The 26,878-nt window shown below is 41.0% G+C and overlaps 3 protein-coding genes across 5 annotated transcripts; 2 read left to right on the top strand and 1 right to left on the bottom strand.

The window, feature by feature from the left end:
• The first annotated feature begins 8,973 nt into the window (after nucleotides 1–8,973).
• On the top strand, nucleotides 8,974–21,019 carry man2b2 (mannosidase, alpha, class 2B, member 2). 2 transcript variants are annotated; one of them, XM_058624919.1, is made up of 20 exons: nucleotides 8,974–9,491; nucleotides 9,570–9,674; nucleotides 14,400–14,546; nucleotides 14,787–14,892; nucleotides 14,977–15,149; nucleotides 15,243–15,358; nucleotides 15,546–15,723; nucleotides 15,974–16,172; nucleotides 16,251–16,441; nucleotides 16,514–16,685; nucleotides 16,842–16,978; nucleotides 17,111–17,388; nucleotides 17,952–18,143; nucleotides 18,253–18,496; nucleotides 19,113–19,223; nucleotides 19,319–19,511; nucleotides 19,728–19,874; nucleotides 19,963–20,075; nucleotides 20,462–20,582; nucleotides 20,668–21,019. In XM_058624919.1, exons 3-20 carry the CDS (start codon nucleotides 14,406–14,408, stop codon nucleotides 20,772–20,774), a joined length of 2,919 nt encoding a protein of 972 aa, XP_058480902.1. In that variant the 5' UTR covers nucleotides 8,974–9,491; nucleotides 9,570–9,674; nucleotides 14,400–14,405; the 3' UTR covers nucleotides 20,775–21,019. The 2 variants fall into 2 exon arrangements, with proteins under 2 accessions (XP_058480902.1, XP_058480900.1); XM_058624917.1 differs by lacking the exons at nucleotides 8,974–9,491; nucleotides 9,570–9,674 and adding an exon at nucleotides 13,377–13,626.
• smim20 (small integral membrane protein 20) lies at nucleotides 11,000–13,350 on the bottom strand. The gene is made up of 3 exons (XM_058624923.1): nucleotides 13,172–13,350; nucleotides 12,279–12,335; nucleotides 11,000–11,222 (listed from the first exon to the last, which is right to left on the bottom strand). The coding sequence occupies exons 1-3, from the start codon at nucleotides 13,278–13,280 to the stop codon at nucleotides 11,179–11,181; spliced, it is 210 nt and encodes a 69-aa protein (XP_058480906.1). The 5' UTR covers nucleotides 13,281–13,350; the 3' UTR covers nucleotides 11,000–11,178.
• Nucleotides 21,020–21,306: 287 nt separating the features above from the next.
• On the top strand, nucleotides 21,307–26,872 carry si:dkey-19b23.7 (uncharacterized). 2 transcript variants are annotated; one of them, XM_058624921.1, is made up of 8 exons: nucleotides 21,307–21,440; nucleotides 21,936–22,007; nucleotides 22,085–22,156; nucleotides 23,214–23,431; nucleotides 24,471–24,534; nucleotides 24,636–24,801; nucleotides 25,056–25,253; nucleotides 26,279–26,872. In XM_058624921.1, the coding sequence occupies exons 1-8, from the start codon at nucleotides 21,369–21,371 to the stop codon at nucleotides 26,401–26,403; spliced, it is 987 nt and encodes a 328-aa protein (XP_058480904.1). In that variant the 5' UTR covers nucleotides 21,307–21,368; the 3' UTR covers nucleotides 26,404–26,872. The 2 variants fall into 2 exon arrangements, with proteins under 2 accessions (XP_058480904.1, XP_058480903.1); XM_058624920.1 differs by having other exon boundaries at nucleotides 21,307–21,446.
• Nucleotides 26,873–26,878: the final 6 nt, after the last annotated feature.

Here is a 26,878-nt window from a genome sequence, read left to right as displayed (position 1 = left end):
CACACACACACACACACACACACACACTGTATCACAGCAGATAGAGATTTTTTGGAAAACTGAGCCCAGTTCCCTCAGGCTAAACCAGTGCTCCGGTTACACCACCACGTTCCAGAGCACAATTCCTCAGTGCTTGGCTGAGTTTACTTAGGCAGATTCCTCTCTCCTCTACATGCTGCACAATCAGCCCCCCTGAGCACTTAATCTCTGTTATTGGAACTCTGCTCCTATCAATTCCCTTCTATCTAAATATTATTGGAGGCAGAGATAATATATATATATATAAAATAAGAAATTACAATAAATATGTGAACATTCAGAGTGCAGAGCAAGAGCACTTCCTTAGCGGTAGGCATTTAAATTGAATGTGTGTTGATGTGTGAAATGTGCACACACTGTACAAACCGCTAACTTCTGTTACTAATTAAATGTAAAATGTAAGATTTGTGACGCGAAAACGTTCCTGTACGTCAGAGCGAAGGCGCGTTTCATCTCAAAACCATTAAAGATCCATCAACTTCACGATGATTTGTCTGTGGTCCACTTATGGTCGCAGTGATTGCTCGCTCGAAGAACAAAACAAAAAAGAAGAGAGAGACGGTGGCGAGTGAAGACACACATCGTCTTCACGCAAGCACTCGCACGGACCGTTACTGTGAAAGCAACTTGTAAGAGCATGAAAAATCATGGAACTTAAGGCAATATACTGTATTTCTATTCATAAATACAGATTCATACACTCAAATATCATGTAAAATGACAGACATATCCTTCAAATACGCTAAATAAATACATCAAGATTACTCTATCTCATCATTTGACAGCTTTTCCCAACTGGAAACTGGCAGTTTGTGAACTGTTCGCTCTCCCGGTAAGCACAGTGGCGTGTTTTTAGTGTAGCTACATGACTTGCTAACCAACTTAATCTTTACAACGGTGATTTGAAGTGTGAGGGACTAGTTAGCCCTGACATGTCATCCCACCTCTCTACTTCAACAAGTATCGGGACACCCTACGTCTACACGTGAAAGCGCAAAAGGAAAGAAATGGGATTGAGCCCTAAAGCCGTGTTTCCAACATGGTACAGTTTGGAAGGGAAAAGCTCCGTGACAACTGAGAACAGTACCTTTACTTGTCCGCTCAGCGAGATACGAGGCAAGAATGAGGACAACAAACAACGACATTGAGCGGGACACAACAGACCACAACACAACTGACATTCTGTGTTTTTCCTGCTTGGTTTGAGGCCGTTTGTCTATACAGGAGAAACAACCGTGAACCACGGTTTAGCGCCTCGTCACCCCCAGTAACGACAGTAATGGCACCAATTGAAGATAATCAGGCTAAAGTTAGCAACCAATTTGCAAAAGGTAAGAATTGTCTTTTAACGTAAAGAACCAAACGTGCACACGGACAGATTAGACGTGAAATACTTTGGAGGATTTGTTTCACTCACTGCAGCCTGTGGTGTACAGTATGTGATATATTCCACATTACATACTGTACCGGAGGAAGCAGGAGGAAGTCAGACATCACTGCAGTAGGACGCATTAGGAATCCAGAAGCCGCAAGTACAAGTTGGTTTTCCTTCGACCGCCAAGCCCCCCCCCCCCACCGCCCCATGCCCACCCCCAAGCCAAACCGCACCTTCTGATACCTCAGCCTCTCTCCAAATGATTCATTCAACCATCCACCCACTAAAGAAACACTGAAACAAAGAGTGAACGCAGTGTAAAGCAGCCTATACTTTTCCGACCACATGCATTTGCACACAAAGCCGAGCACTCACCCCTTTGTCCCCCCCCCCCAACCCCCGGCCCCCCCCACCACCACCACCACCACCTCGAAAACACATGGTGTAAGTTTCGTGCACCCACTTGGTGCATGCCCACAGTATAAAAGGACACACATACTGCCTTGACTCATCCACATACACGGCAAATACCAGACTACACTCCATTGTGTTCTTCATGCCCCGCGCCGCTCCATCCCCCGTCCGACTCACTCCGCAACACAGTCCAAAGACAACACCGCACGTCCCGGCCCACGTCCAGAGTGGACCTGGGATGACATCACTCCTCTATCCCCCGCTGCACCCCCCCCCACATCCAACAAAGGGCTGAGCTCCAACACAAATCATCCAACCCTGTCCTTAATGACAGGGTAAAGCTAAGTGATGCCAGAGGGCAGGAGAGCTGGAGGTGCTTTGGTCTGGGATGCTGCCTGTTCATTCCATTCCTCCCCGAAACATGTGGTTTGTACTCGCTCTCTCTGAATGGTGCAAAAAAAAGTTGGGATGGATGGATGAGGAGAGCAGGGAGCAGGGAAAAGGGAGACCACAAAGCAAGCTCGTTGCCCAAAGGGAGAGATCGTTTGGAGCTCAGGTGGGAGACGATTGTGCTTTCATCTGGAGGTGGCTTTCTTCCGTGGATGGCATTAAATAGCAGAAATATACCCTGTGGACAGAATATGAGGATGAGGTTTATTCATGCAATTCAATCGTTTTCACAAATTTCCGACTGACATCAGTGCATATGGGTGCTATTTAATCCTGTGGTTAGGTTTAGGGTTATGCACATGACATGACCATGGTTTATTTTTGACCCTCCGTCGCACACACGGCCAAGGAGAACAAATGTAGGAAATACTGAAGTTCTTGAGCAGTTATGGAAAGAAAAGCCTTTTCCAGGGCTGTAAAGGACTTGATATTACCATCTCCACAATCTTGATTGAAACTTTACGCTGGCTCAGACATTGTGGAAACCCGACAGCTAATCAGAGGCGCTGAGTTTGAGTCCTCTGACGACAAGTTCAAGTGACGCATCGTGTCATCGAGAGCCTTGCGACAGGAAACCTCAAGTCAGCTCTCCAAACAAATCAAATGTTTGGGACATTTGTGGGCCCAAGGTTCACAATGAGTCACCCATCCATATAACGAATAACGAAAACGAGACATTAATAAACACATGATATAATCAAGTCCTTATAAGCAAGTCCAAGTCGTTAAGTATAAATTAAAGTGAAAACAAATATGAAGTTCAAGGAAAGATCCGGAGGGACTTTCTTAAGGCAAGTTCAAGTCAAGTCTCTGATCTTGTAATAGAGAGTCTCCTACACTTAAGGACAACTCAGAAGTACTTTAAGTCCGAGTCACGTCTAAAGCCTTGTGAGTCCAAGTTAAGCACACGGTTTAGTCACAGAATCTTAAATCAAATAAGTTGACAACAAAGTCAGGACTTTTTCAAGCCACAACCAAGACATGCAACAGTGCTTGTAATAGCGCTCAGTTCATGAGGAAGAGTCCATGTCAAGTCACAAGTCATTTCCGAGAGTAATTCAAACACTAATTCTTGTAACAACAAGCCATGAATTCATTAAGCAAGTGGTTAGGAACAAGTTTCGATCAAGTCACATGATATAAGTCTATGATAAGCCTCCAGTGTTGTAATAATAATAAGTCACACGTTCAGTTTCAAGTCCTTTAAGACAAACTAAACATATTTTGAGTTCCCATGCTAATTGAATCAGAACATATAGGTTCTCCAACACACACGGAAGGGAAGGGCGGGTGCGGTAAGGGATATTCAGGTCTATAATTCTAATTCTTAAGGGCAAGTCGAGTCCCAGCAGTGATAACCTCAAGTCTCTACATACGTTTGGACAAATCAAAACAAATTTGCTGCAGGTCCAAGTCAAGTCTCAGCAGTTACGCCATCAAATCTTAATGAACATGTCCAATGACAGGCTAAATCCTTTACTTAAGTCCTCGAGGACAACCTCCCATAACAAGTCTTTTGAGAAAAGCTTTCAAACCTTGATTCCTGACAAACAAGTGAAGCAAACCATTCCAGGATTAGACTCAGTCCTAACCTGAAATGTTTTCACTTCCATGTCTCAGGTGTCTTTAGGTAGCCAAGCAGTCAAGTCAAAGCGAAGTCCTCGTCTTTATGATGTAAATGTGTCTCAAGTCTCCAGCCCTGTAAGCAATGATTTCAAACACATTACTAAGTTTTGTCACATTTCCAAAGACGTTACTGAACTGAACTTTACTCATCAGCAAAACATCTCAAAAGGCACTTGTTCCAAAATACAAGAGACTAAGTGGTTCCTCATGGATTTTCATCCCCAGAGCTCATATTTGACTACGTGCGGAAGGGACGAGATGCACTGAGCAGACGCAGTAGATTCATCACCGAAGGGAAGAAAAAAAAAAAAGAAACACAGATTACCAGCCTCAGTCATAATCAGGACAATGACGCTGTGTCAAATCTGCTGGAGCGCTCAAGAGAGATCCTGGTCCCCGTTTGATATTAACCACACGTGAGTCTGGTGCTGTGCTGTAAACCTGTCATTGTTCTGGGTCAGCTCCCTGAGGATGTCCTTAAGGCCCACCACACACACACACACACACACACACACGCACACACACGGCAACAGGATTTCTCCTGTTCCTCCTCCTCCTCGGTGGGGAACGAGCCAAAAGTGGACAGCCTGTGTTCCATCAAGACGTCCAAAATTCCATGACTTTCCCAGAATTCCCATGCCGAGCCAAGTCGTATATTTCGTTGTCATCCGCGAGGCCCTAATGAAAGCCCACAAGGAACACAGGGGGAGATTTCTGCGAGCTTACCCACACGCCATTTACGCCGACATGAAAACACAAACTGAGAATGACTGATCCCACACGACAGTGGACGCTAAATATGCTGCCGTTCCATAACGGACATCGCTCCGACTTACTGAATTAATTTGCTCTGTACATAAACCGCTAATAACAGGACACACTTCATCTGGCGGCACTAAAATAGCAGGGTATTGTGAGCATGTTCGGCACGGTGAATCACTCAGTCCACTGGCACGTCAGAGTCCAACTAAAACAAGACTCTGTATGTCATACTTGATCATACTATTACACTTTTTTATTTTTTTTTATCAGTTGTTATTGCATTACATGCTGTTTAAAAGCTCAATGAAACTACATACCTTCTGTATTGTTCACTACGATAAAACTCTTTAAAAGCTCTCTCAGGGTTCAACTGTTTATTTTGATAAAATCCCTCAGTTGGAGGGAAGTGGAGCGCGGTGCCAGGAAATATGAATGAAAACTGACCCACTGGGTATAAAAAAAAAAAAGTATTTTTTTTTTTTAAATGCAAGTGTAGGCTTTGAAAGGCCGCAGACTTACTTTCACAAATGAACGCGTCGAGTATTAAGATGCCTTATAAATCACTCTCCCTCACTTTCTACACCCCTCTCCTCTCAGCTCTTCGGAGGAGCAAGCATGATTGCCTACAGATCTGGCCCTCCTCGTCAGTAGCCCTGCCTAAATCAACAGTCGCCCTGCTGTTTTAGTGCGTAAGAACATTTTAAGATTATAATGGGACTGTAAAACGGAAACCTGCTATATAACGTGATTGACGGCCAAGGCTCGCACGGCCTCAGACAGTGGTGCTGTAATGGTGTGTGTTTAGGATAGGGGACAATAATATTTCAGTCAGTGTGTGCGTGCGTGTGTGTGTGTGTGTGTGTGTGTGTGCGGTTGTCTGCTAATCAAACAGTGCTGGGTTTAAAAGTCACTCTCGTTTTCAACATTTTTTTGGTTCCACAGATTCAGTGGAACTGTAGCAGTCTGCACTACAGTCTGCCCATAACAGGGATTTTCCTCTCCATTGACAAAAAAAAATAATGGAGGAAATAATAACGTTTTTCCAACCTTAAACTACAACTAATTGCCTAACATTTCCTCTACAGATCTATATGTGGATATGAACCAAGAGGCAGGATTTTGGCTCATTGGAGAATTTCCTACTCATTTTATTCAGACATGTTGCTCAGACGAGTGAGTGAAAAACATTCACTCACTCGTCTGAGGAGCTTAGGCCAAGGTCAGGCTTTTTTACGCATCTGCAAGACATAATTGTCATCATCCGCCCGTATCCTTGTTGGTGCTCGTGGACCATATATGGATGACCGCAAAGTACCTCCACATTTTGTGTTTCCATCACGGTACAGTTCAGCTTGGTACAGTTTGGAATGGGTATATTATGGTACTATGCCTGATGGAAATGCAAAAAAAAAAAAAAAAGCATTAGCATAGCATTCCGTAGCATTGTGTACCGAACTGAACCGTTCCACTTGGTGGCTCTAGGCCTGTTGTTCTGGTTAAACAATACAACAAAAGAGAGTGTCACTGTCTATTTATGATGACCCATCCAGTATGTGCTACATTTTTAGCATGCTACCCATGCTAATGCTAAACTTAGCTTAAAGCAAGGACTGCTCACAATAAGTAACATGTCATTTCAATTTTTTTATATATATTTTTTTTAAAGGTATTGTGCTAATTAGTATTCTAAAATTGGGAAACTATGTTAGGAATGTTCACTCTAAATTACAAGATGAAAGTTTTTAATGAGTTTGGCTAAAAACAGACTTTAAGAGGCTGAAGCCACATTACATGTTTTCACAGATTCTTTGGTGGGTGGCCAAAAGGCTGAAACTGAACTGAAAGTACCCAAAAGAGGCTAAATTGACACAAATAAAAAAAAAACAAACATATTTGAATCATCTGCCCCCTAATGCCGGCTTTCAATGCGCACGGCTAAAGAACCGGCACACCGCAGACATGCACTGCAATGCCTTCACGACTGGGCAGCCGAGATGCAAACTAAAACAAACCATAATTATCTATTTGCGATGCTGCTCGGAGGCAAAGACGAGCCCTGACACAAAAGTGCGCTCACACACGACATTTGGAGTTCCAGTAAGTTCCACAACCACAGTTCAGTCTCTAGGGGACACTGTGTTCCTCTTAACAGGACTCTTTTGCTTTCTTTCTGAATGACACACACACACGGAGTGTAACACTAGCTCGCTGGAGACCACACTGTCACTGGGGCAGCTTGCCTCGCCTGCCTGCTGTGAGCCTGGCCGCTGCCTTTTTTTCCCCTTGACATTGCTTAAGACTTATACTATCTGTTTCCACAGCCGTGCGCCTGCTGACCCAAGAATGTGGACACCACTCTGGTACATTGTTTTACAAGGCCAAGCAGTGTATTTGAGATGTGAAATGTAGACTCTTGAGGAGGAAAACCCAACTGTGTGTGTGTGTGTGTGTTCGCTCTCGTGCGCTGGGTTTGCTTTGAATGGTAATCTGTGATATTGTTTTTTTTTGTAATGTCGTGAGTGAAACATTGCTTCAGTGATCAGCATGCAATGTACTGTAAATTTCCTGCATTAATCAGACACAGATACTTCTGTGTATAATACATCTTGTACGCTTCAGTCGTTTCTTTCAAATAAATATAAAAAAAAAAAAGAAAGAAAGAAGTGGAGCATTAGATTAGGGGAATTCCACCAGTGAGGGGAACTCCACTAATTTAACACATGAAAGTCTGTTTATTGACTTTGGAGTGCATCTCTGAAAAGGACGTACTGTATGAAAGACAATCTGCATCAGAAGCACTTTTGTTGTCCATTAAAAATCCTTTTTACAGCCCAATAGCAACGTATAAATGAAAAAGATGAATCAGTTGTGGAAACCGGGAGAGTCATCCAATTATTTTATTCGAGCCAGTTAAATGGACGGATGATTTATCAGTCTCTCAACATATGCACGTTAGTGGTTTGCATACTGTTAGGTGCTTTTTAATCCTTGAATGAGCCATGAGTGTACAGTTAGCAATGCTATGCTAAGGTGCTCTTTTTAGCACCTTCTACACCAGGTGTCTCAATCTCAAATGACCTGAGGGCCAATGAGAATCTAATCTGATCAAGAATGGGCTGCTCTAAAGAAAAATGTGGGGATTACAACAACTGTTCAGTAGCGGGTGACCTTACATGACCTTAAAATGATAACACGATACTCCATCATGAATATAAAAAACATGCAAAATAAATCCATAAATAAAAGAGACTAAATAAATAAACAGAGAATAACAGAAAAAACAATCATGTATTATCGTGCATAAAAATTGGCAAATAAAATTTTTAAAGAGGGAGAAGCCAAAAGTGCTATATGTATATATATGTTATTACTATTATTATTGTTATTATAAAAATATAAACATATTTAGTATTTCAGTCTGTCTATATTCTATCACATGAGTATACGCAAAGTGGTTTACTAGGAAGAGGTCGCGGTCCATGTTTTCATTATTACAATATACTTATATTTATGTGACAGACCACATAAAATCAATTAAAGGGCCAACACTATTTTTGGCCCTACACTATTTTTGTTTTATTAGTTTCTCTTGCATTGCCGACTTGGTGGCTCTAGCAGGAGGTGTGCAAAAATTTAATAAATTGAATGATGTCACTTAAGTCAGCACTCATCAGGTCTGAAAGACTAAACGTTAGAAATATCACAGAGCTCCGAGTTACACAACATGAAAAGTGACGATATGAGAGATTTGTAGCCCTCTCTAGCCAACAACTAAAGGCCACATTAGCAGCAACAAGCACAACAAAGCCTGGATTTGAAGTGGGTTCTCTTTGTGGTTCTGCTATGTGGCCGGATGACGAAAGATTAAACTGTGTTCAGACACAAACATTTGGGAGTAACTCCTTTTTCTTGTACACAGATCAGCCATTTTATTAGGAACACCTGTTCAACGGCTTGTTAAAGTAAACATCTCATATCAGCCGATCACACGGCAGCAGCTCAACGCATTTAGGCACATAGACATGTCCAAAATGACCTGCAGACGTTCAGACCAAGAATCAGAAGGAGGAAAGATGACTTGAGTGACTTTAAATGTGGTACGGTTTCAGAAACTGCTGATCGACTGGGATTGTCATATCTGGCGTTTCCTAAGAATAATCCAAAAAAAGAGAAAATATCCAGTGAGCAGCAAATCTCTGGGTGACAATGCCTTGATAATAGCAGAACTGACAAGAATGGCCATTAAACCACAACAGGTGCCACTCTGGCTACTTAATTAGTGTCTTGTGTACCTAATAAAGTGGCCTGTGAGTGTATATTTTACCCTCATGCGTTTATTGCATCTTAATATGGGATATCCTTTGTCTTTGATGGGGTGCACACAGCACATAATTAACTGTGTACTAACAAATAAACAACAAAAAAAAGAAACCCCCCTCCATCTAAATTAATACCACACTTTTCTGTTTCCTATTACTGAGTGTGTCATGAAGAGGCTCTTGGCGCTCTCCAAAGTTCCTGTTTTTGTTAAATTGTTTCTCTTTTCCACACTTGACACGGCACAAGGCATCTGCTCGCATTCTGCACACCATCCCGCCCCTTCCCGACTGCTCGCTCCAACCCCGTGACCTGTCTGTCAACTCTTGTTCCCATGGTGATTAGCTAGAAAACCTTGGCCAATGATCTGCCTTTCTTGAACACATGCCGTACAAAATGCTCAGAGCAACAAGGACACCACTACTCTCCAAAAACCTCTTCAATAGCCAAGAGATTTGTGTGATGGGTTAATGGTTGGATAGTTAAAAGTTCTGCGGAGGCGACACCGGTAGGTTCATGTTGATTCATAGTGTGCTCTGACCCTGCTAAATGTTTTATAGTGACGGGTGTCTGTCTACATATTCAGCTGAATGGGACAAGGCCTGCATAAAGACAGGCAGGCAAGACAAGAGCCATAAAAGCCTGGTACTGACTGGACGCCTGCTTCAGAAAAGCCAGACACGAGGAGAAAGTAAGTGACATGGAGTGCCACAGTGATTCAAGCACTGATTCACTGAGAGGCATGAATAAAAAGCTACAGGTCTCGCTGCAGAACCTGTAACTTACTTTGCCAGGCAAAGTAACAGAGATTGAGTGTCTTTCTATTCTGTGTGAAGGTGACGCGTCCCCTCAAGAATGTGGTTCTCTTCCTCTTGCCGGTCGCTTCAATTTCCCCTTTGGTTGCTTACTTCACTCACGCAGCCGAGGAGCTGTCGCTTGAGGAATCTGGAAAACACCAGCGGGGAATGAGAGGAATTTCTGCTTTTCGTTTTTCCTTAACCACCCCCTCACCCCTTGCTCTCTTTACTTTGGACGCCTCAGCGCAGCCAGGCTCTTGAGTTTTCTCTTGTAACTGACTATGGCCCAACAATAACAACCTCTCATAAACAATGGTGCTTGTTGATTGGGGGGTTGAGAAGTAGAGTGGCCGTTGCTGGCCCATGCAGTCGGATTTGCTGGCAGTGGGCCTCACAAATGGTCCTAAAAGTCCTTAAATACAGGCTACATCGAGGACGTGAAAGATTTAAGGGCAACTTTAAAAAAATGCACCATCTCTGAAGGGCCATAAACACATGCTTTGGCCCTTTCTTAATCCATCTTTCCTCCAAAAGGACTTTGATGGACCAAAGTCTGAAAGGGGATGCTGGTCAGTGTCAGGAAACCACAAAAGTACAGAGGGAAAAAAAATGGTAGTTTTGGAATTCTCTGCTTTTACAGCAGCCGTGGACTCGTAAAGGGAGTCTGGATCACATTGAGTAGGAGTTTGAACAAGACGACCATGAAGCTCTGCTCCATCCTTTCAGCCTATGGGCAAAACACAGCAAGAGTCACATGCCATTTAAAAACTTTGGTTAAACCCTTTGTTTGTGACGGGCAAATGATAATGCGGAGTGACGTGTCCTGGAATAACTCTACTGTTTCCATTTTAGAAGATGATCCTGCACATTACTGGACAGTGTCCCTCATCTGCTGAGCTGTTTTTATTACTCTTGCATCAACTAAATCAAAATAAAACATCAAAACGGATTCTTGTGAATGGGGAGGGTAAACAAACCATGGTATTTTATTATAATTTCCTACAGGCTACATACCACAGCAAGGCTTTTGGATTTGAGGAGTTTTTCCAAAATAACTAAGATGCACAAACAACTCACACAGTTCAATGCCTTTTGTATTAACAGCCATGCATGGGGTGCCCCCTTGTGGACAAATAACATAGTTAAAATGTAACTTTTAGGGTAATTTTCACCATCAATATATTACCCAGTTAAGCAAAAAATAATACATTTTTAGATATATGTTTGAGCTTAACATTTTATTTATTGAATAAGAATAAGAAAGAATCATTCAGTGTTCATTTAAACATTCTGGACATCATTCCCACACACACACACACACACATACAAAGAAAGAATGCAATCTTCATTAACAGCATCAGTGTCTAGAATAAGTGAAGGTCAGCCTGTCACTGCTCTTCATTTGCTCCCAGGTTTGAACGGATCAGACCAGATCTGCACACCTGCAGGTGTAAAAAAACCCAGAAATAGAGCCAATAAGAAAAGAGTAAAATTTAAGAAATTACACTGTATTGACCTGCACGGTAAGTGTACATCTAAATTAAATAAACACTGAACATTGGGCAGGATTGATAAAATGACAAAAAGCAAATAGCGTACACACACACACACACACACCAGATGTTGCTGCCAAATAAACTATGACCAACCATGTGACATTTTTGGTTCTCAGACCGGTCATGTGACTCTGTGCATGTGCACAATGTGTCTTTGCTGTTTTTCTCCTTGTCTGAGGAAGGGCATGGGCCCAAAATTGCACCTGGTTGGTACTAAAACGTTTTTTGAGAGCAACAGCTGGTGTGCAAATATGTTTTAACGCGAGATAAAATATCACATAACCACTGTTGATGCCAAACCACATAAAGGACTCCACATACATGCTGTGCTTCCTATTAATTTCCATTCATGTATTTCCTTGCTTTAGCTTGGAGGGTAATATTTAATTAAAATTGTGTAATTGTGTAAGCATAGAAGCAGCATAGAAAATAAAAAAAGGACATACTTTACAGTAAAAGTCATGAATATAGTTGTCTTACATGGTGCAAAGTCACCAGAAATGATCAGAGAGCTTGTTTTTATTATTAAAATAGTTGATGATTAATTAAGTAATCAATAATAATCCACTGGTTTTTGCAGCCCTAATATAAACAGTGATTTTCATTACTTGCTCAGTAAGTAAAACTGGCAACAAATGTTTTTAAGAACGGCATTAGACCAAAGTAAGAAAAAGAAAGAAAGCACAAATACATGGAGCCAGTATACTGTACAAGATATACACATGCAACAGATATCGGCATTTTAATTAATACTAGTCATTCAGAAAGTCCAAAAGATGTTAATCAATTTCAAAACTGGAATAAAAGTAAGAAAAACGCAACCACCAAGCATCTGTAATGTTATTTCAGACCATTCTGCCTATTTGAAATGTACACTAAGACATTATAAATAAATATACCGTTAATAAACTGCTTCTGTTCAAATCAGTGGTCTGCTCTTACCCACAGGTTGAACATCTGCCTGATTGATTCCTGCACGGTTTTTCTTCTGGACTTCTCCTAAAGAAGAGACACAGGCACAAAACATGTGATAGAAAATGTTTGTGGTCAAAAACAACGTCATAAACAAGCTTTTTATCAGTCTATTCATTGTTCTCTTTTGTTCGTACTGCCAAAAACACACAACACTATAAATCCCATCTATAGCTTTCCATCTGTGCTGACGTAAATTGGGTAGATATAAGCTCAGAATTAGCAATGTATTTTCCTGGCATTGTTCTTTGTCTCGGTTGGTTTAGCTGCATATTTATGTGAGAAAAAGAAAGTGAAAAGGTAATCTCACTGAGTAGACAACACTTTTATTTTATACCACATTTAGCAAAAACGTTTTTACTGTAAATAAACATTTTCTATAAGCATATTTTTATTTTAGACCTCAAAACTAGAGGATGATGAGATTTTCTGTGGCTGACACAAAATGTGTTATTCTTTGGCCGCATAAATCGAAATAGTCATACAAAAGTAAAGTTACTAGTTTTTAATACTAGGTTTTTAAAGTATACATTAATGTAAACATTTGAAATTTTGTAAAAAGGGAAACCACTGTGAGCAGATAGAAATGATAGATATGTCACATTTAGTAAACGATGTAAACAAACTTTTCTCACTAGTGAGAGAATTAACACAACAATTAAGACAATTAAATTCATTTTAAAAAAAACACGACTCTGAGGTTCGTGAACTACAAACGCTTCCTGATAGCTACAACGGCTATCTTAGTTTATTTGGAGACATTGAATGCAACACTGAGTAGGATTAGCACGATGCTAAAACAATATTCATGCGCATTGACATTTACATGACATTAGTCTGGACAGTGTAAACAGAAGACTTACTGTATTCCTCTTTATGTGTGAGTGGGTAGTAAAAAATGGGGTAAAACGCAGCAGCCACCGCCGTCACAAAACCCCCGAAAATTAACGCTATTTTCACATTTCTCGACATGTTTGTGTTACATGAGCATGAACTCTTTCTCCTCTAAGCGTTTACAACAATTGTTTCCGGCGTAAAGGTCACCACCAGCGCTTTTTATCAACCAATATGGTCCATTCTGGCCTTCCGTAGAGAGCGAAGTCACGTGCCACAGCACAACAATAACAAGGAAGAGGATTTTTTTAAAGCTTCCAGTCATTCTTTAGCTTTACACGCTAAAACAATGATATTATTAACCGTTAGTGTGTTTGTTTGTTGTTGCTTTTATTCACATGTAGTATCAGGCGAAGACAAACCTATTCAGACATTTGTAGTTCCTCACAGTCATATGGATGTGGGATGGGTGTACACTGTTCAGGTGGGTTTCTGTCTGTGTCTTTTCTTTCCCTTTTTCTAATATATATTGTCCTTTATTAATTGTAGTTCATCTCCTGCACATACTTTATACTGTATTATACACTGTATCTTATAATTTGTCTAATTATGAAACATATTTTCCACAGCTGACATAAAAACTCAGGGTTTGTATTGGTATTGTCCATTGTAGAATAAGTAAGATAAAGATATGATATAATATAATAAACATTTGTATTAAGTGTTAATGTCCTTCTGCTTTGGGTAGATGACTAATATTGACATTGAATAGCCTATGCAAGTACTAAAAAAAGTATCAATTATTACTAGTAGTATAGTATAATGAGAGGATACTACAGGACATACTCTTATTTATCTGTAATTACATTTTGCTCCTACCCTTTGTGTTGCTGTGTCAATTTGAATTTCCCCTATGGAGGATAAGGCTGCAACAAATGATTATTCAATCATTGATGAATCTGTTGATTATTTTTCGATGAATTAACTCCTCGTTAGGTTCATAAAATGTTAGAAAATGGTGAGAAATGTTTCAGTGTATCCCTAAACCAAAACCAAAGCTATTCAGTTTACTGTCATAGAAGAAGAATGAAACCGGAACGTATTCACATTCAAGGAGCTGAAGTCACAGAAGTCGATGTGGTTGTCTGTTATTAATCGACTTGTAGTTGCAGCTCAGGTTGGACCAACAAAAGTACAACTTACCTTAAATGTGTGTACTTTTGTATAAATATAAGTTTAAATATGTATTTCCTATAGGAGAGTATGCACGCCTATGCAGCCAATGTGTACAGCAGTGTGACTGAGGAGCTGTCGAAGGCTAAAGACCGCAGGTTCATCGCGGTGGAGCAGGAGTTTTTTCGACTGTGGTGGGACACTGTCGCCACAAACTCTCACAAGAGACAAGTAAGGATGTGTGAGGCATCACTTCTCTGAACTGACATAAAATAATGCACAAATTCAGGAAGGTCCCTAGATACGTCTGTGTTGCATGTAAGAAATTATAAAGTTGATATCAAATCAGCAGCCGCCAAGATTTTGGTCCCCATTTTTATAAATAGGGTTGTTCTGATGGCTGTTTAGGTTTAAAAATCAGTAGGGTCTACTTTGCTTAGTACATAATTAACATGTCATGGTTTGATTCAGGTGCGACAACTTGTGAAGGAAGGTCGACTTGAGTTCATCATCGGGGGGCAGGTGATGCACGACGAGGCTGTAACTGATCTGGAGGACGAGATACTGCAAATGACAGGTACTACTAATTTCCTGCCTCTGTAAAACCTGCAGTTGCCGTGACGACTGGAAGTAGTAAACCAGAATCTACCTGCTGTTTCAGAGGGACATGGTTTCCTCTATGAGACGTTTGGGGTACGGCCTCAGTTCTCCTGGCATGTGGATCCTTTCGGAGCCTCTGCCACTACTCCAGTCCTGTTTGCCCTCGCAGGATTCAACGCCCACCTCATCTCACGCATAGACTATGACCTGAAAGACACCATGCAGAAGAAACAGGTATTAGTTGTTGCCACTTTTGGAATTAAACATCTTAGCTTGACTTGGTAGTGAACAGTCATTGCATGTTTTTTGTCCAACTTTTTTGTACAGAGTCTACAGTTTGTATGGCAAGGCTCCCCCTCTCTAAAAGAGAAGCAGCAAATCTTCACCCACATCATGGACCAATTTAGTTATTGCACTCCATCTTACCTGCCATTCTCAAACAGGTACAGCATGTTTAGACTCTTCATTGAGTCAGTGTTTGTGTCTGCCAGCACAAGAGGCTCTTACAGGCAGCGTATAAATGAGTAAAAATGTATTAAGATAATGGGTAACAGATATTTTAAGACTGCATTAAGCTGGTTACTGAGGTACATAACTTACTGAGTTGAATTTACTGTCATTGAACTGCAGCTCTGGTTTCTACTGGAACGGCATTGCCTTGTTCCCAAACCCTCCTAAAGATGGAGTCTACCCCAACATGAGTCTGCCTGTCACTAAGGAAACAGTACACGCCTACGCCCAGACCATGGTGGACAACATTAAGAAGAGGGCAGCCTGGTTTAGGACCAATCATGTGCTCTGGCCATGGGTGAGTAAACAAAAATCAGGGATCAATGTCTAGTTGTTTTTATTTATTTATTTTTTTACATGGACACATCCAGGTAAAAGTCTAAAAGCACAGGACGTAATAGGTACCTTTTCAATATTTCTGTTGTTTTTGATGCTTTGAAAAGACATTTGTTCATATTTACAAGTTACACACGCTAGCGTTTTTAAAGCTGCACGTGTGTTTAGAAAAATAAATGACCTTAAATGTTTGTGTGCTCCCTGTGTTTTAGGGCTGTGACAAACAGTTCTACAACTCCTCTGTACAATTCAACAACATGGACCCTTTAATGAAGTACATCAACCAGAACAGCAACGAGTTTGGGGTGACAGTTCAATATTCCACTCTCAGTGAATACTTCCAAACCATCTACCAATCAGATCTTGTGTGGGAGGTGAGGGGGAGTGAAGATTTCCTGCCGTATTCCACTGGTGAGAACCTGTTTCCTAAACTCTAAAATGAATCATCACCTGTTCTTATTAAATAATGTAATGTGTTTTCTTTCCCAGAACCGTACCAGGCATGGACGGGATTTTACGCCTCCAGAAATGTTTTGAAAGGAGTGGCACGACAAGCGAGTTCGCTGCTGCACGCAGCCGAGACGCTCTTCACCCGGTATAGAATCAGCTTCCCTGACGGACCCGTAGCTCCAGACTGGGCCCTGACCAAACTGAGATCACTTCGCTGGGCTGTCTCCGAGGTAAACTGTCAAACACGTTTTAACCAGACATGGTCAAATTTACATAAAATCTGAACCACAAAATCATTCCAGGTGCAGCACCATGACGGTATCACCGGCACCGAGTCTCCCAAAGTAGCAGATATGTACCTGCAGCATCTCACGCTGGCCATGATGGGAGTGGAGGAACTTTTTGCTGCTCTGATTCTGCTGCCTCACAACATCGTCGTCCCTAGCCTCCTCTCGAGCCACTACCACAGGAAAGGTGCTTCCTTAAACATGCTAATATTAGGGCCGTGCTCCCTCTAAAACAAAATTTAATGTGGTCTTTTATGTCTGTTTGTGTACAGAATTCAATTTATGCTTTGAACCAAAATTGTGACATTAGCGTCAAGTGTAAAGAGTTTTCTCATTATGCCAGGTGTTCATCACACTCTGGAGCAGCATGTCATCGTGTACAACCCTTTAGCATGGAACATCACCACCATCATCAACGTCACCGTCACCTTTATGAACGCAGCCGTCTTTGATGAAGATGGGCGGCACGTGTCTGCACAGGTAGTATTATATTTTATTTTCTTTTTTTAAAAAAAGGACACATGACTGGGTGTGGGGCTGGGTGCCACTCACTGCACTTTATTAGGCATCCAGTGTACCTAACAAAGTGGCAAATCTCTTCCTCTGTTGCAGATCCAGAGATCAGCGCAGTCCAATGTGACTTATGACCTTTTAGTCGTGGTGGAGCTGGGAGGCCTTCAGCAGAGGAAATACCTGATTAAGCTCTCGGACAAGTCTTGCTCTGGGAGGTCCAGATGCGGCCGCACGTACAGCGCTAAAGGTGTCCTGTTTGAGAGAGTCCGTGTCCAGGACTGGGCCAAAACAGGGAGGAGGCTTCTCCCGGTTCTGAGTGAATGTTACATGCTCATGTTTGACCAGGATACAAATCTACTGCACAGCATCACCTATCTGTAAGACTCTCATGGTTCCACAAAGATTTAAACATCTGTTTCACTAGTCATGAGATCATTTCCTGTCCTGACAACATTGTTGCAATTCACGATATCGTTGCTATAATTCTAATGTAAATTTAAATATTTAAATATGCTTTAATATATATTTTTTAAAGAATAATGTTGTACATTACTTATATTAGTAAAACTAAAATGCTACAAAATCATGTTGTTAGTATTAGAACATATGATGCTGTAACGATTTTATTCTATGTTTTAATGTTACAAACTATGCTATTTACATTTCAAAAATGTGAAAAAATGACTAAAACCGCAAAGGTTTTATCTTCTAAAGAAACATGTTTCTAACATTACAAAAAAACAACTTACATTACAATTTCAAATTACATAAATTAATCATTAAAAAACATGGGCCTGAAATGTGGCATTTTAACAATATTTACAAAATTTTTAATTAATATTAGTAACTATTGGTAACTATTTGTCACGTACGTCACACTTGAGGCCTTTTTTGTGGTTGTTCAAAAGCTTTTCTCTGACCTCTTTGTCGATCTTCCTAGTGAGGAGAAAAGGAGAGTGAGGGTGACTCAGGATTTCTGGGAGTATCACGCTAATGGAGACGTAAAAGTGGGGCCCATCTCTGATAATTACATCTTCAGCACTAATGGATCTGCTGTACGGGCCTACCAGGCTGTGGAAATGGAGATTGTCCCAGGAAAGATTGTATCTGAGATCAGACAGTACTTCTACAGGTCAGTAACAGGAAATGTATGTTTTGCTGTTTGGGTTTATTCTTCTTTCTTTTTTTTTAGACCTAACTGTGACATTCACGCTTAATTTAATAAATGTAACGTCTTCCAGAGATGAAAGCGATAAAGACTACGCTTACTCGATCACCACCCGAGTGCCGGAATGTTTCGGGACCAGACCTCGCTGTCACCGACTGGAGCAGACTTATTCGCTGGGGCCCCTTCCTCTCAACACCGAGGTCGTCCTCAGGACCAGCACTGCTCTGAACAACAACAGAACCCTGTTCACAGATGACAATGGCTACCAGATGATGAAGAGGCCATACAGGAAGTTCATTAATAACACTTTAGCCAGAGTAAGTGCTTAGCCTGATTTTAGGCTGATTGTTGAAATGCCATGACTTAAATTCTATAATTTACCCCTATGTCTTTAAATGTACAGTAATTCATGTTATGTTCCATTCCACAAAATTGGTTAGAATCTACTTCTTGCACAGTGTTTCACAGACACAAAATACAGTTTGTGTGTTTTTTTTTTTTATTATTTTCTTTTTATATATATATAAAAAAAAGAACTCTCTTAAATTAAGCAAAACTTAAGACTAATGCTTATATTTACTAACTTTTCTTCCTGTCACCCCACAGTCTAGGTGCTGAGGCCTGATCCATAGTCCAAATGTTATTTTCTGCCTGGTTATGAAATAAATAATAATTATAAATTAAGGTTTTAGTGGGCTGCAGATGATTGTTTTGGATTTAAAATGGGGCGTGACATTTTTAAGTTTGGGAAAGGCAGTTCTAGAATTGCTGGTGCTAGGGCAATAAGCAACTGGTCCAGAGCCACTGAAATCAGACAAGAACTCCACTAATTACAGACATTTGAAGCCCATTTACTTCTTCATGATCTAACATAACAATACCATTGGACATTGCTTTAGAAATTTGATTGACATCTTCACGTGAATTTTGCAGAACTACTACCCCATGGTTCGGATGGCGTACATTGAGGACGACCTCAGCAGGGTGGTGCTGGTCAGCGACAGAGCACATGGCGTGTCCAGCCAGGCCAGTGGACAACTAGAGGTACAAAAACACTATGAAAGAACACAATCACTAGTGTCTGCGCACGCAGGAACATCCCGTGTTTTTTTTTTTTCTTTTTTCTTCACGCCTCACAGGTCATGCTGCATCGGCGACTTTGGAACAACCAGCCCTGGAACCTCGGCTACAACCTGACCCTCAACGACAGCTCAGTGGTCAGGCCCACACTGTGGATGATGCTGGGCTCCGTTAATACCACTTCCAAGCTCTACCAGAGGGAGGCGGTAGAGCTGCAGCACAGACCTGTCGTCATGCTCATAGACCAACCCCGTGAGTGCTCAGTTTCATAATGACATTTAAAAACCGACGTGCGGAACAAAATGGGTTTCTGGCACAGATCAGGTAGTGTTTCAAAATGGCAGCCTCCAATTTATTTTACAGACATTATACACTTATACAAACTCAATGTTACAAACTGGACCTCATACTAGTCCCTACTTCTTTCATTATTAATGATTATCTCACCATTGTGTTTTTTTCATTTAGAAAAGCCCTGGCAGGACAAAGAGTCCAGAGGAGGTTTTCCTGTGCAGTCGGTGGTTCTGCCACCGAACCTCCACCTGCTCAGCCTCAGTGTCCCCGGGTGGAACTACAGCTCCAATCATGACATTCACCTCGGTCACGTACACTCAGGTCAGATGCAAAAACACTGGAAATCCGACTGTTTGTCCCTACGCTGAAGGATTGTACCGTATGAGATTTTTGTATGACGTTCATTTAGGTGAAGATCTGCACTCAGAACCAGACTTTGATCGGGTTCTGCTGAGAATCATGCATCTGTTTGAGGAGGGAGGAGATCCTGAGCTTTCAACGCCAGTCACCATAAACTTAAAGGTATTCATAAAGAATGCAACTTCAGCTCTACACATCTATCATACCAGTGTTAACGTATCATTTAACTGTACGTTTTGTCTCTCCTTAAAATGTTTTATAATGAGGTATTACTCTCATTTTAAAACCTCGGATTTATATTAATTTTTATAAATGTGTATTTCCTGTTTTTGGCTTATTAAGTATGCTTTTAAGGGTTTATTTTATAATTTAAGTGTTCATTTTCAGGCATTAATTGGGGGTGGTTTTCAGAGCCTGAAAACTGTTATATGAATAAAATTATTCAAGAAATCTAAAACTTATTATTAACTAATGAATTAATGAATTAATGAATTAAATATACTTATTATAAACTTACTTACAAATTAATTTTTTACCTGTATGAGCAGGAAGTTCTGCAGGCCATAGGTGAAGTCAAAGTGGTGGAGGAGCGTTCTCTCACAGGAACCTGGGATGTCGCCAGTCTGCAGAGGTGGAAGTGGAAGACTGTCGATAACCCAGAAACAACAAGTAAGACATGGAGTTCAGTCACTGTCATTCACTGCATTTCATTGTTTGTTTTTACAAATATGCCTCTTCTTTATTCTTCTTTTAGAGAATAAAGAGTTTTGGAGTCGCGGAGAAGAAGCTTTCACTGTCACCATTTCACCCAAAGAGATCAGGACCTTCTTCATTCACTTCAACACAGACAAAGACTTTTAGGCTGCACCGTCTTCTGTGAAGATCTTCACACCTTTGTGCTTTTTAAAGATTTGATTCTTTGCTGCACTGTTACTTGCTGCTATTTTTTGCACATGATTTGTAAGGGGGCACCGATGAGATGTGAACACGCCCATTTTGAGTCACAGCTGATGAATAAAGTGATTATTTTTGTCTTATTCAAATGTCTGTCTTCACTCTGGATTAAACAAAAATAAATGTGCATTCATCCATGAATTCAAAATTAAGAGTCTTCGAATCAGTTTCCTACTTGTTGCTAAAAACTAAAAAGAGTGTTAGGGTCACATGTAAAAAAAGTTTTTCAAATTTTAATCACAGAATTCTGACTAATCTCAGAATTCATGCTGTTTTATTTCACTAATACCCTTCCATATAAACGTGAATTGTATACAGGAAGAGAAGAAAAAAAATCCCATGATATTGTACTTCCAGTGAAAGGTACCATCCCCAGACCACTAGGGGGCCTCACACTTCCATGAACTGAACACCAGGAGGCTTCAACGGCATCATCAGTTAAACACCGCAGCACTGAACCACAGATGAAAGCAGCAGCAGGTGATGGGGTTTTAGTTCGGCATGATCACCAGCGAGGAACAAGATACGAGTCTGATGTTCAAGATCAAGATGAGCAACAGCAGCAACAGCAGTGTGAGTGTGAGTGTGTGTGCGCTAATTCCTCCGTGCGTGTTTTAATAGCGTGCATGAAACACACCAGCGTGTGTTAAATCATGCTGCACTGACTCCACTGTCTCTGATCTGCATCCTTTCATTTATGTGCAGTCAATAGCGAGTCTTTGTTGTTGATAGAGGATGCAGGATGCTGTAAGGAGGCGTTGTCTGTGTTGCTAGGATACTAGACTGGGAGGGGCATGTTGGGGTGGGTTGTTATTTAACAATGAAGACAGACATATCCCAGAGTTTACATGCATACCAATAATCCCACTTGTTTTGAATGCAAATGTGATTCAGTTATGAACAGAATATTCCATACAGAGCATAATCTGGTTATGCCCACCTCTGCAATCTCTCCAACAGGATAGTATAATCTGATCAACATGTGTACATAGCTTCACTAGAATCATGCCTTAATCTGATTATTGCTTAATCAGAGTATGGTGTGTGTGTGTGTGTGCGTTTGAATAGAAAAAGGAGAGGGAGCAGAAGAGGAGGCTGCAGCACTTCCTGAACGACCTGGCCTTGCTTGGATCTTTACAGGTTTAAACACACAAACTATGCAAACTATGTTAAATTCACAGTGTGGAAAGCTATTTAATCAAATAATTCTCTTCCAGGGTTTTAAATATTTCCAGCCGTGGCTCAGGGGGAAAGAGGAGCTGCTGCTCACGGTCGTCAACGAAGATCTGGTCAGTTTCTGAAACAAAATGGGCTTATTTTGACAGCTGGCCACAGTAGAAAGATCCCGGGTCTGAATAATCAAATTAATGACGGCTGAGTTCCATTTAGCTTCCACACTTTCAGGGTGAATGCAGGTTCACTGTCACACTGACCCGTTCATGAAGTGGTCGTGAACTGAACAGTCCTCGGTGGTATAGTGGTTTATATAACCACCTGACACACAGAAGGGGTTTGATTCCCTGATATGTGCAGCCTACTGCTCCTAAGTTCATACAAGGCAATGCCACTCAAAAGTGCAAGAGCTAGGACGTGATGAAGTGAGGAAGCGCTATCATGGAACTCAAACAACCACGACGGAAAACACTGGAGACTAAAATACAAATGGGTAAAGAGAAATTAAAAACATAAATAGTCACAGATTAAATTGAATGAAATAGATCAAATAAGTCAATCAGTAGTTAAAATAAGTAATATGAGCATTAATAAAGATAAGGTAAACTAGCACATGATAAAATAATAAGTGCAATAAAACAGAAAATTTGAAATTTGGTGAAAGCACACTGAAGGGTAGAATAAAATAATATGTGCCAGACCCTAAAATGAAATAAAAGAGTACAAGTAAATAGTAAAACTCCTAAAATATGAACATTCTCTGCTGCCCTCCGGTCTTCAGGGAGGCTGTTCTACCATAAAGTTTCAGTTCTAACAGACTAAGCAAATCTGATAAATAAGTGGGGCTAAGACCATTTAGAGCTTTAAATACTGATACAATAATCTTAAAATCCATTTGAAAAGAAACAGGAAGCCAGTGTAGTGACTTTAAAATGGGTCTAATGTGTGTTCTTAACCAATTCTAATCAGTGTGGTTTGTAACGACTGTGCTTTTTCTGCTAAAACATGGCAAACTGGCTGCTGTTGAAAAGGGCCCATTAATATGAATAAATACAGAATGTACTGTATTTATGTATATTTTTTTTACATGTTTTGGATTTATTGTAGCATATGCATTGTATGTACACTACACCTGTGCTACTGAGGTGACAGTAAATGCCACCTCTCCTGCAGGGTTGGCGTTCCCCGGGCTTTGTGGTGTCCAGAGCCTCGTCCTCCTCGTCCTCCTGCTGCTCCTCCAGCAGCATCTGTAACAGCAGCGACATCTCCCCGAGCAGCAGCGACCCCAGTCTGGACAGTCGCTGCAGCTCCCCTCTGCCCGGAGAGGCTCCGGCTCCACGAGACCCTCCGTCGCAAACACGCACCAAGAACACGCAGCCACAGAACGCCAGGTGACTGATATGTGTGTTTATAAAACATGTATGTTAATGTGCTTACAGCATCAGGAAGTAGCATTTTGTTTTAACATTATGAAGTGTAAGTGTTTAAGTAAATATCCTTTCTGTTATGTGAAGGCCACCGTAGTTTTCCTCCATTTAGTACAATCTGCAGTTGCACCATTAGATGTCACTATTTCTTACACATTGGACCTTTACGTTTCCACGATGATAACATTTTTAACCCTCTAATTTCGAGCATACCGCAGACGACATTCAAGCGGTTTCTGAAAGCTGAGAATTTGCAAGTCAAAGCCAATGTGTGGTTATTACGGTAATTTCCCTCACGCTGTTTCAGGAAGCCGGTGAATCAGTGTCTTTGTCACCAGAGAGGAAAGAGTTGGAAAAATGCATGTACATTGAGACACAGATGTTATTCTAAATAGGTTTTATACTGTTCAAATTTCAAATTTAACACGCAAAATCTGTTCATGTCCAACTATAGTGGAAAGTTTGTACTTTTCTGCTTTAAAAGTACAATTAATTGGTTGCTTCAACTTTCACTCGGAAGCAAAAGGCCATCTTTGATAATCTGACATTAATGGCAATAATTATGAACTATGGGGAAAAAAAAGAAAGAGAGATTTAGACCAGCACCTAGCCCTCGGTCCTTACATACACATACCAAATATATAACAGTATATACAATCCACGGCCACTTCATTAGGTTCACCTTTTTGTTAACGCATATATAAACAGCCAATCACATGGCAGCAACCTAGCACTATATCTAAGCCAGCTACTGCGCCCAGTGTCTTCACACTCACTGTATCACACAGCACATCCACTAAAACTAAGTCTTGCTTTGGACAACTGTCCGTTTAATTTGCTGCATTAAATGACTGGAAGTTAAGGGAAAAAAACACTGACACTGCATGTTTTCATCCCTGTCACTGCTTTTAAATCATCTGAAGGCAATTCTTAGTGATAAGGTTTCCAAAGACTTAATTTACGTGTATGTGTGGTACTGTTTGACTTCTTTCTAAATCTGTAGGGGCTCTGGCAGTGAGGATCATCTCCTGCCTGCATCTCCCAGTGAACGAGAGATAGCAGTACCTGTGAGTGCCTCAGTCTGCCTTGATTTCTGTGTACAGCACTTAAAGCAGCTCAAAGGTCAACAATGATTTTCTCTCTCCGTCTCACAACCTCCACTGCACAGGAGGTGAACTGCACTCTGTTTCTACTGGCCGGCTACGTCAAATACGGACGGCCCCACGCCTGGATACGCTCCAATCACGAGCGCCTGGTCAACATCGGCGGCACCAACTCAATGGTCAAGGACACGCCCATGAAACTCAAGTCCATCGCTGACTGGCAGACACGAGGTATGGAAACAATGTGAGGAATCCAAACAGGAGAAAGTTATTGTTTCACTGCACTGATTCAATAATTACACCATTTTCCATGAGCTAAATCAGACACAGATGTCGTGGCTTGAGTTTGGGATTAGGATCATGGAAAAACAAATCCTCCCTATGCTTTGCGTTTGAAACGTACTCCTGTATATTCTGCAGAATTTCTGCTAATGATTTAGAAGAATGAAAAAAAAAAACGATTTTGTGTCCTTTATCATCCGCAGGTATTCGAGTGTGGGACATTGTGAGCGAGCTGGTGTGTCTGTGCACTATCCCTTCTCCTTCAAACCCCTTTGCCCTGGACATGCGTTACATCAAAAGTCTTCCCCTCCCTGAGCGATTCCTCGTCACAGGGGCTCTCCTCAACTTCCTGGAGATGTTTGTGGTGTACGGGAACCAGGATGAGCTGCACTACGACAAAGGTTTGACTCCAAGCTCAGATAAATCACAAGGTGCTGTCAGTATTTTCATACAGCAGCACATCCCTAGATTGTAAACGCACTCATTTTATGTTATTATTAGCCAGCAGGTGGTGCTGTTTGGCTACATTTAATCATGCTCAGCTGCACAACCATATACTCTACACTTTTAAACAAGTTGAGGTTGATCTGAACAATCACAACTGGAACCATCTTTAACATGTTTATGTTACCATATAAATGTATAAATGGTGTATGTAATGATTAGTGCAGGATTCCCATTCTCTTTGGCACTGCACACACTGGTGCCCTTACTAAGTCACCTGCCAAGTTTGAAGCCTGTTAAGTGAACTGCAGATACACTATATGGAAAAAGGTATTTCGTCTTCCACCAAGTATCTTCCACCTCTATAACGTCATTAATAATAGACAATTAGATCCTGATTGCCATCTAGCCATTTGTGGTTGCTCCAGCTATACCCCAACCCATCCAAAGAAACTCTTCAGAATCTTGACCAAAGTCTTCCAAGAAGTGTGGAAGCTGTTATAGCTGTAATTCAAGCCGACGTTTTTTTACTTGGTAATGGATGTGATTTCAAACGTAGAAAAGTACAGTACTTAAAAGTAAAATTACAAATTTTAAAAGTAAATGTAATGTGAGTAATCATTACTTTCCACCTCTGCTTAAAGGCCGTGTCCACATGGAAACAGAACATTCCCTAAACATTTTTCTTTTTGAAAAACGTTTTCCGTAAACACACCATCGTTTCAAGAAATGTCGTCCTACACACAACAAATGACCCTGAAGGCAACACTGCCACAGATATACACCCCAAAAAAATAAACAAAGAGGTGAGAGGTGGGGCTATGATGTCAGCATTTTTCCAAAGTTACTTATTGGTTGTATATGCAAAAACACAAGGATGGTGTTTTTAACTTAACTTTAACCTGTAATCTTGTAATATATGTACTTGTGCAATATCCCTACTTAAATAAAATAAGGGATTTCATGTTTTTTCTCCCCTCAGTGGTCGAGGAGGTGAAGCCTCTGAGGCATCTCCACGTTCACTCGCTGCTGGAGCTGCAGCGACACAGAGACACGCTGAGGCCGAGCAGCGGTGCAGAGGTGCAGGACTCATCTGGAGAAGAGTGACCGTAAAGCTGTGATCCCCACTGTGCTTTTATTAACCGTTTTTGAAAAAACACTTAGAGGAATTCCGACAGAACTCTGTTTTATTGACTATTATTCTCCCTTATGAGCGTTTACGCGACTTCCTCTCGTGACAGAATTCATATTTTGCGCACTGATCAAAGCTGTCCTGTCCAGCCTGAGTTGTATCTACATAGTCTAAAGGTTTTAGTCACATGGCTCAGATGATGGAAATGTGAAAACGTTCAAAAAAATACATCTGGGAATTGACTCACATGCCTGGGACTAAAAATACCTGGAGCTCAGTGAATGTTCTCCCCCATCACCCCCAGAACCCTTCAATCTCAATCACTTCCTTCCACGCAAACAAATGCAGGAATTCTGTTTTCATCAGGGCCAAATATAATATCATAAACCCGAGTGTTTATTTGTGGAAACATTTTTTTCCAGGGTCAAAGTTGCACAGGTTAATCCTGGT

The sequence above is a fragment of the Solea solea genome, chromosome 3 (assembly GCF_958295425.1).
Source record: "Solea solea chromosome 3, fSolSol10.1, whole genome shotgun sequence".
Lineage (NCBI taxonomy): Eukaryota > Metazoa > Chordata > Actinopteri > Pleuronectiformes > Soleidae > Solea > Solea solea.
Note: the sequence above shows the minus strand (reverse complement) of the source record. Positions and strands in the feature narration are given on the sequence as shown.

Bases quoted from the DNA above. Each gene is read 5' to 3' on its own strand.
- man2b2 (XM_058624917.1), top strand. From the start codon at position 13,492: ATGATATTATTAACCGTTAGTGTGTTTGTTTGTTGTTGCTTTTATTCA. The intron at 14,547-14,786 runs GTAAGGATGTGT...GGTTTGATTCAG, and splicing joins CAAACTCTCACAAGAGACAA to GTGCGACAACTTGTGAAGGA. The intron at 16,979-17,110 runs GTAGTATTATAT...CCTCTGTTGCAG, and splicing joins GGCGGCACGTGTCTGCACAG to ATCCAGAGATCAGCGCAGTC.
- si:dkey-19b23.7 (XM_058624920.1), top strand. From the start codon at position 21,369: ATGATCACCAGCGAGGAACAAGATACGAGTCTGATGTTCAAGATCAAG. The intron at 22,008-22,084 runs GTTTAAACACAC...ATTCTCTTCCAG, and splicing joins CCTTGCTTGGATCTTTACAG to GGTTTTAAATATTTCCAGCC. The intron at 25,254-26,278 runs GTTTGACTCCAA...TTCTCCCCTCAG, and splicing joins TGAGCTGCACTACGACAAAG to TGGTCGAGGAGGTGAAGCCT.
- smim20 (XM_058624923.1), bottom strand. From the start codon at position 13,280: ATGTCGAGAAATGTGAAAATAGCGTTAATTTTCGGGGGTTTTGTGACG. The intron at 12,336-13,171 runs GTAAGTCTTCTG...TCTCTTCTTTAG, and splicing joins CACACATAAAGAGGAATACA to GAGAAGTCCAGAAGAAAAAC. The intron at 11,223-12,278 runs GTAAGAGCAGAC...TTACACCTGCAG, and splicing joins GGCAGATGTTCAACCTGTGG to GTGTGCAGATCTGGTCTGAT.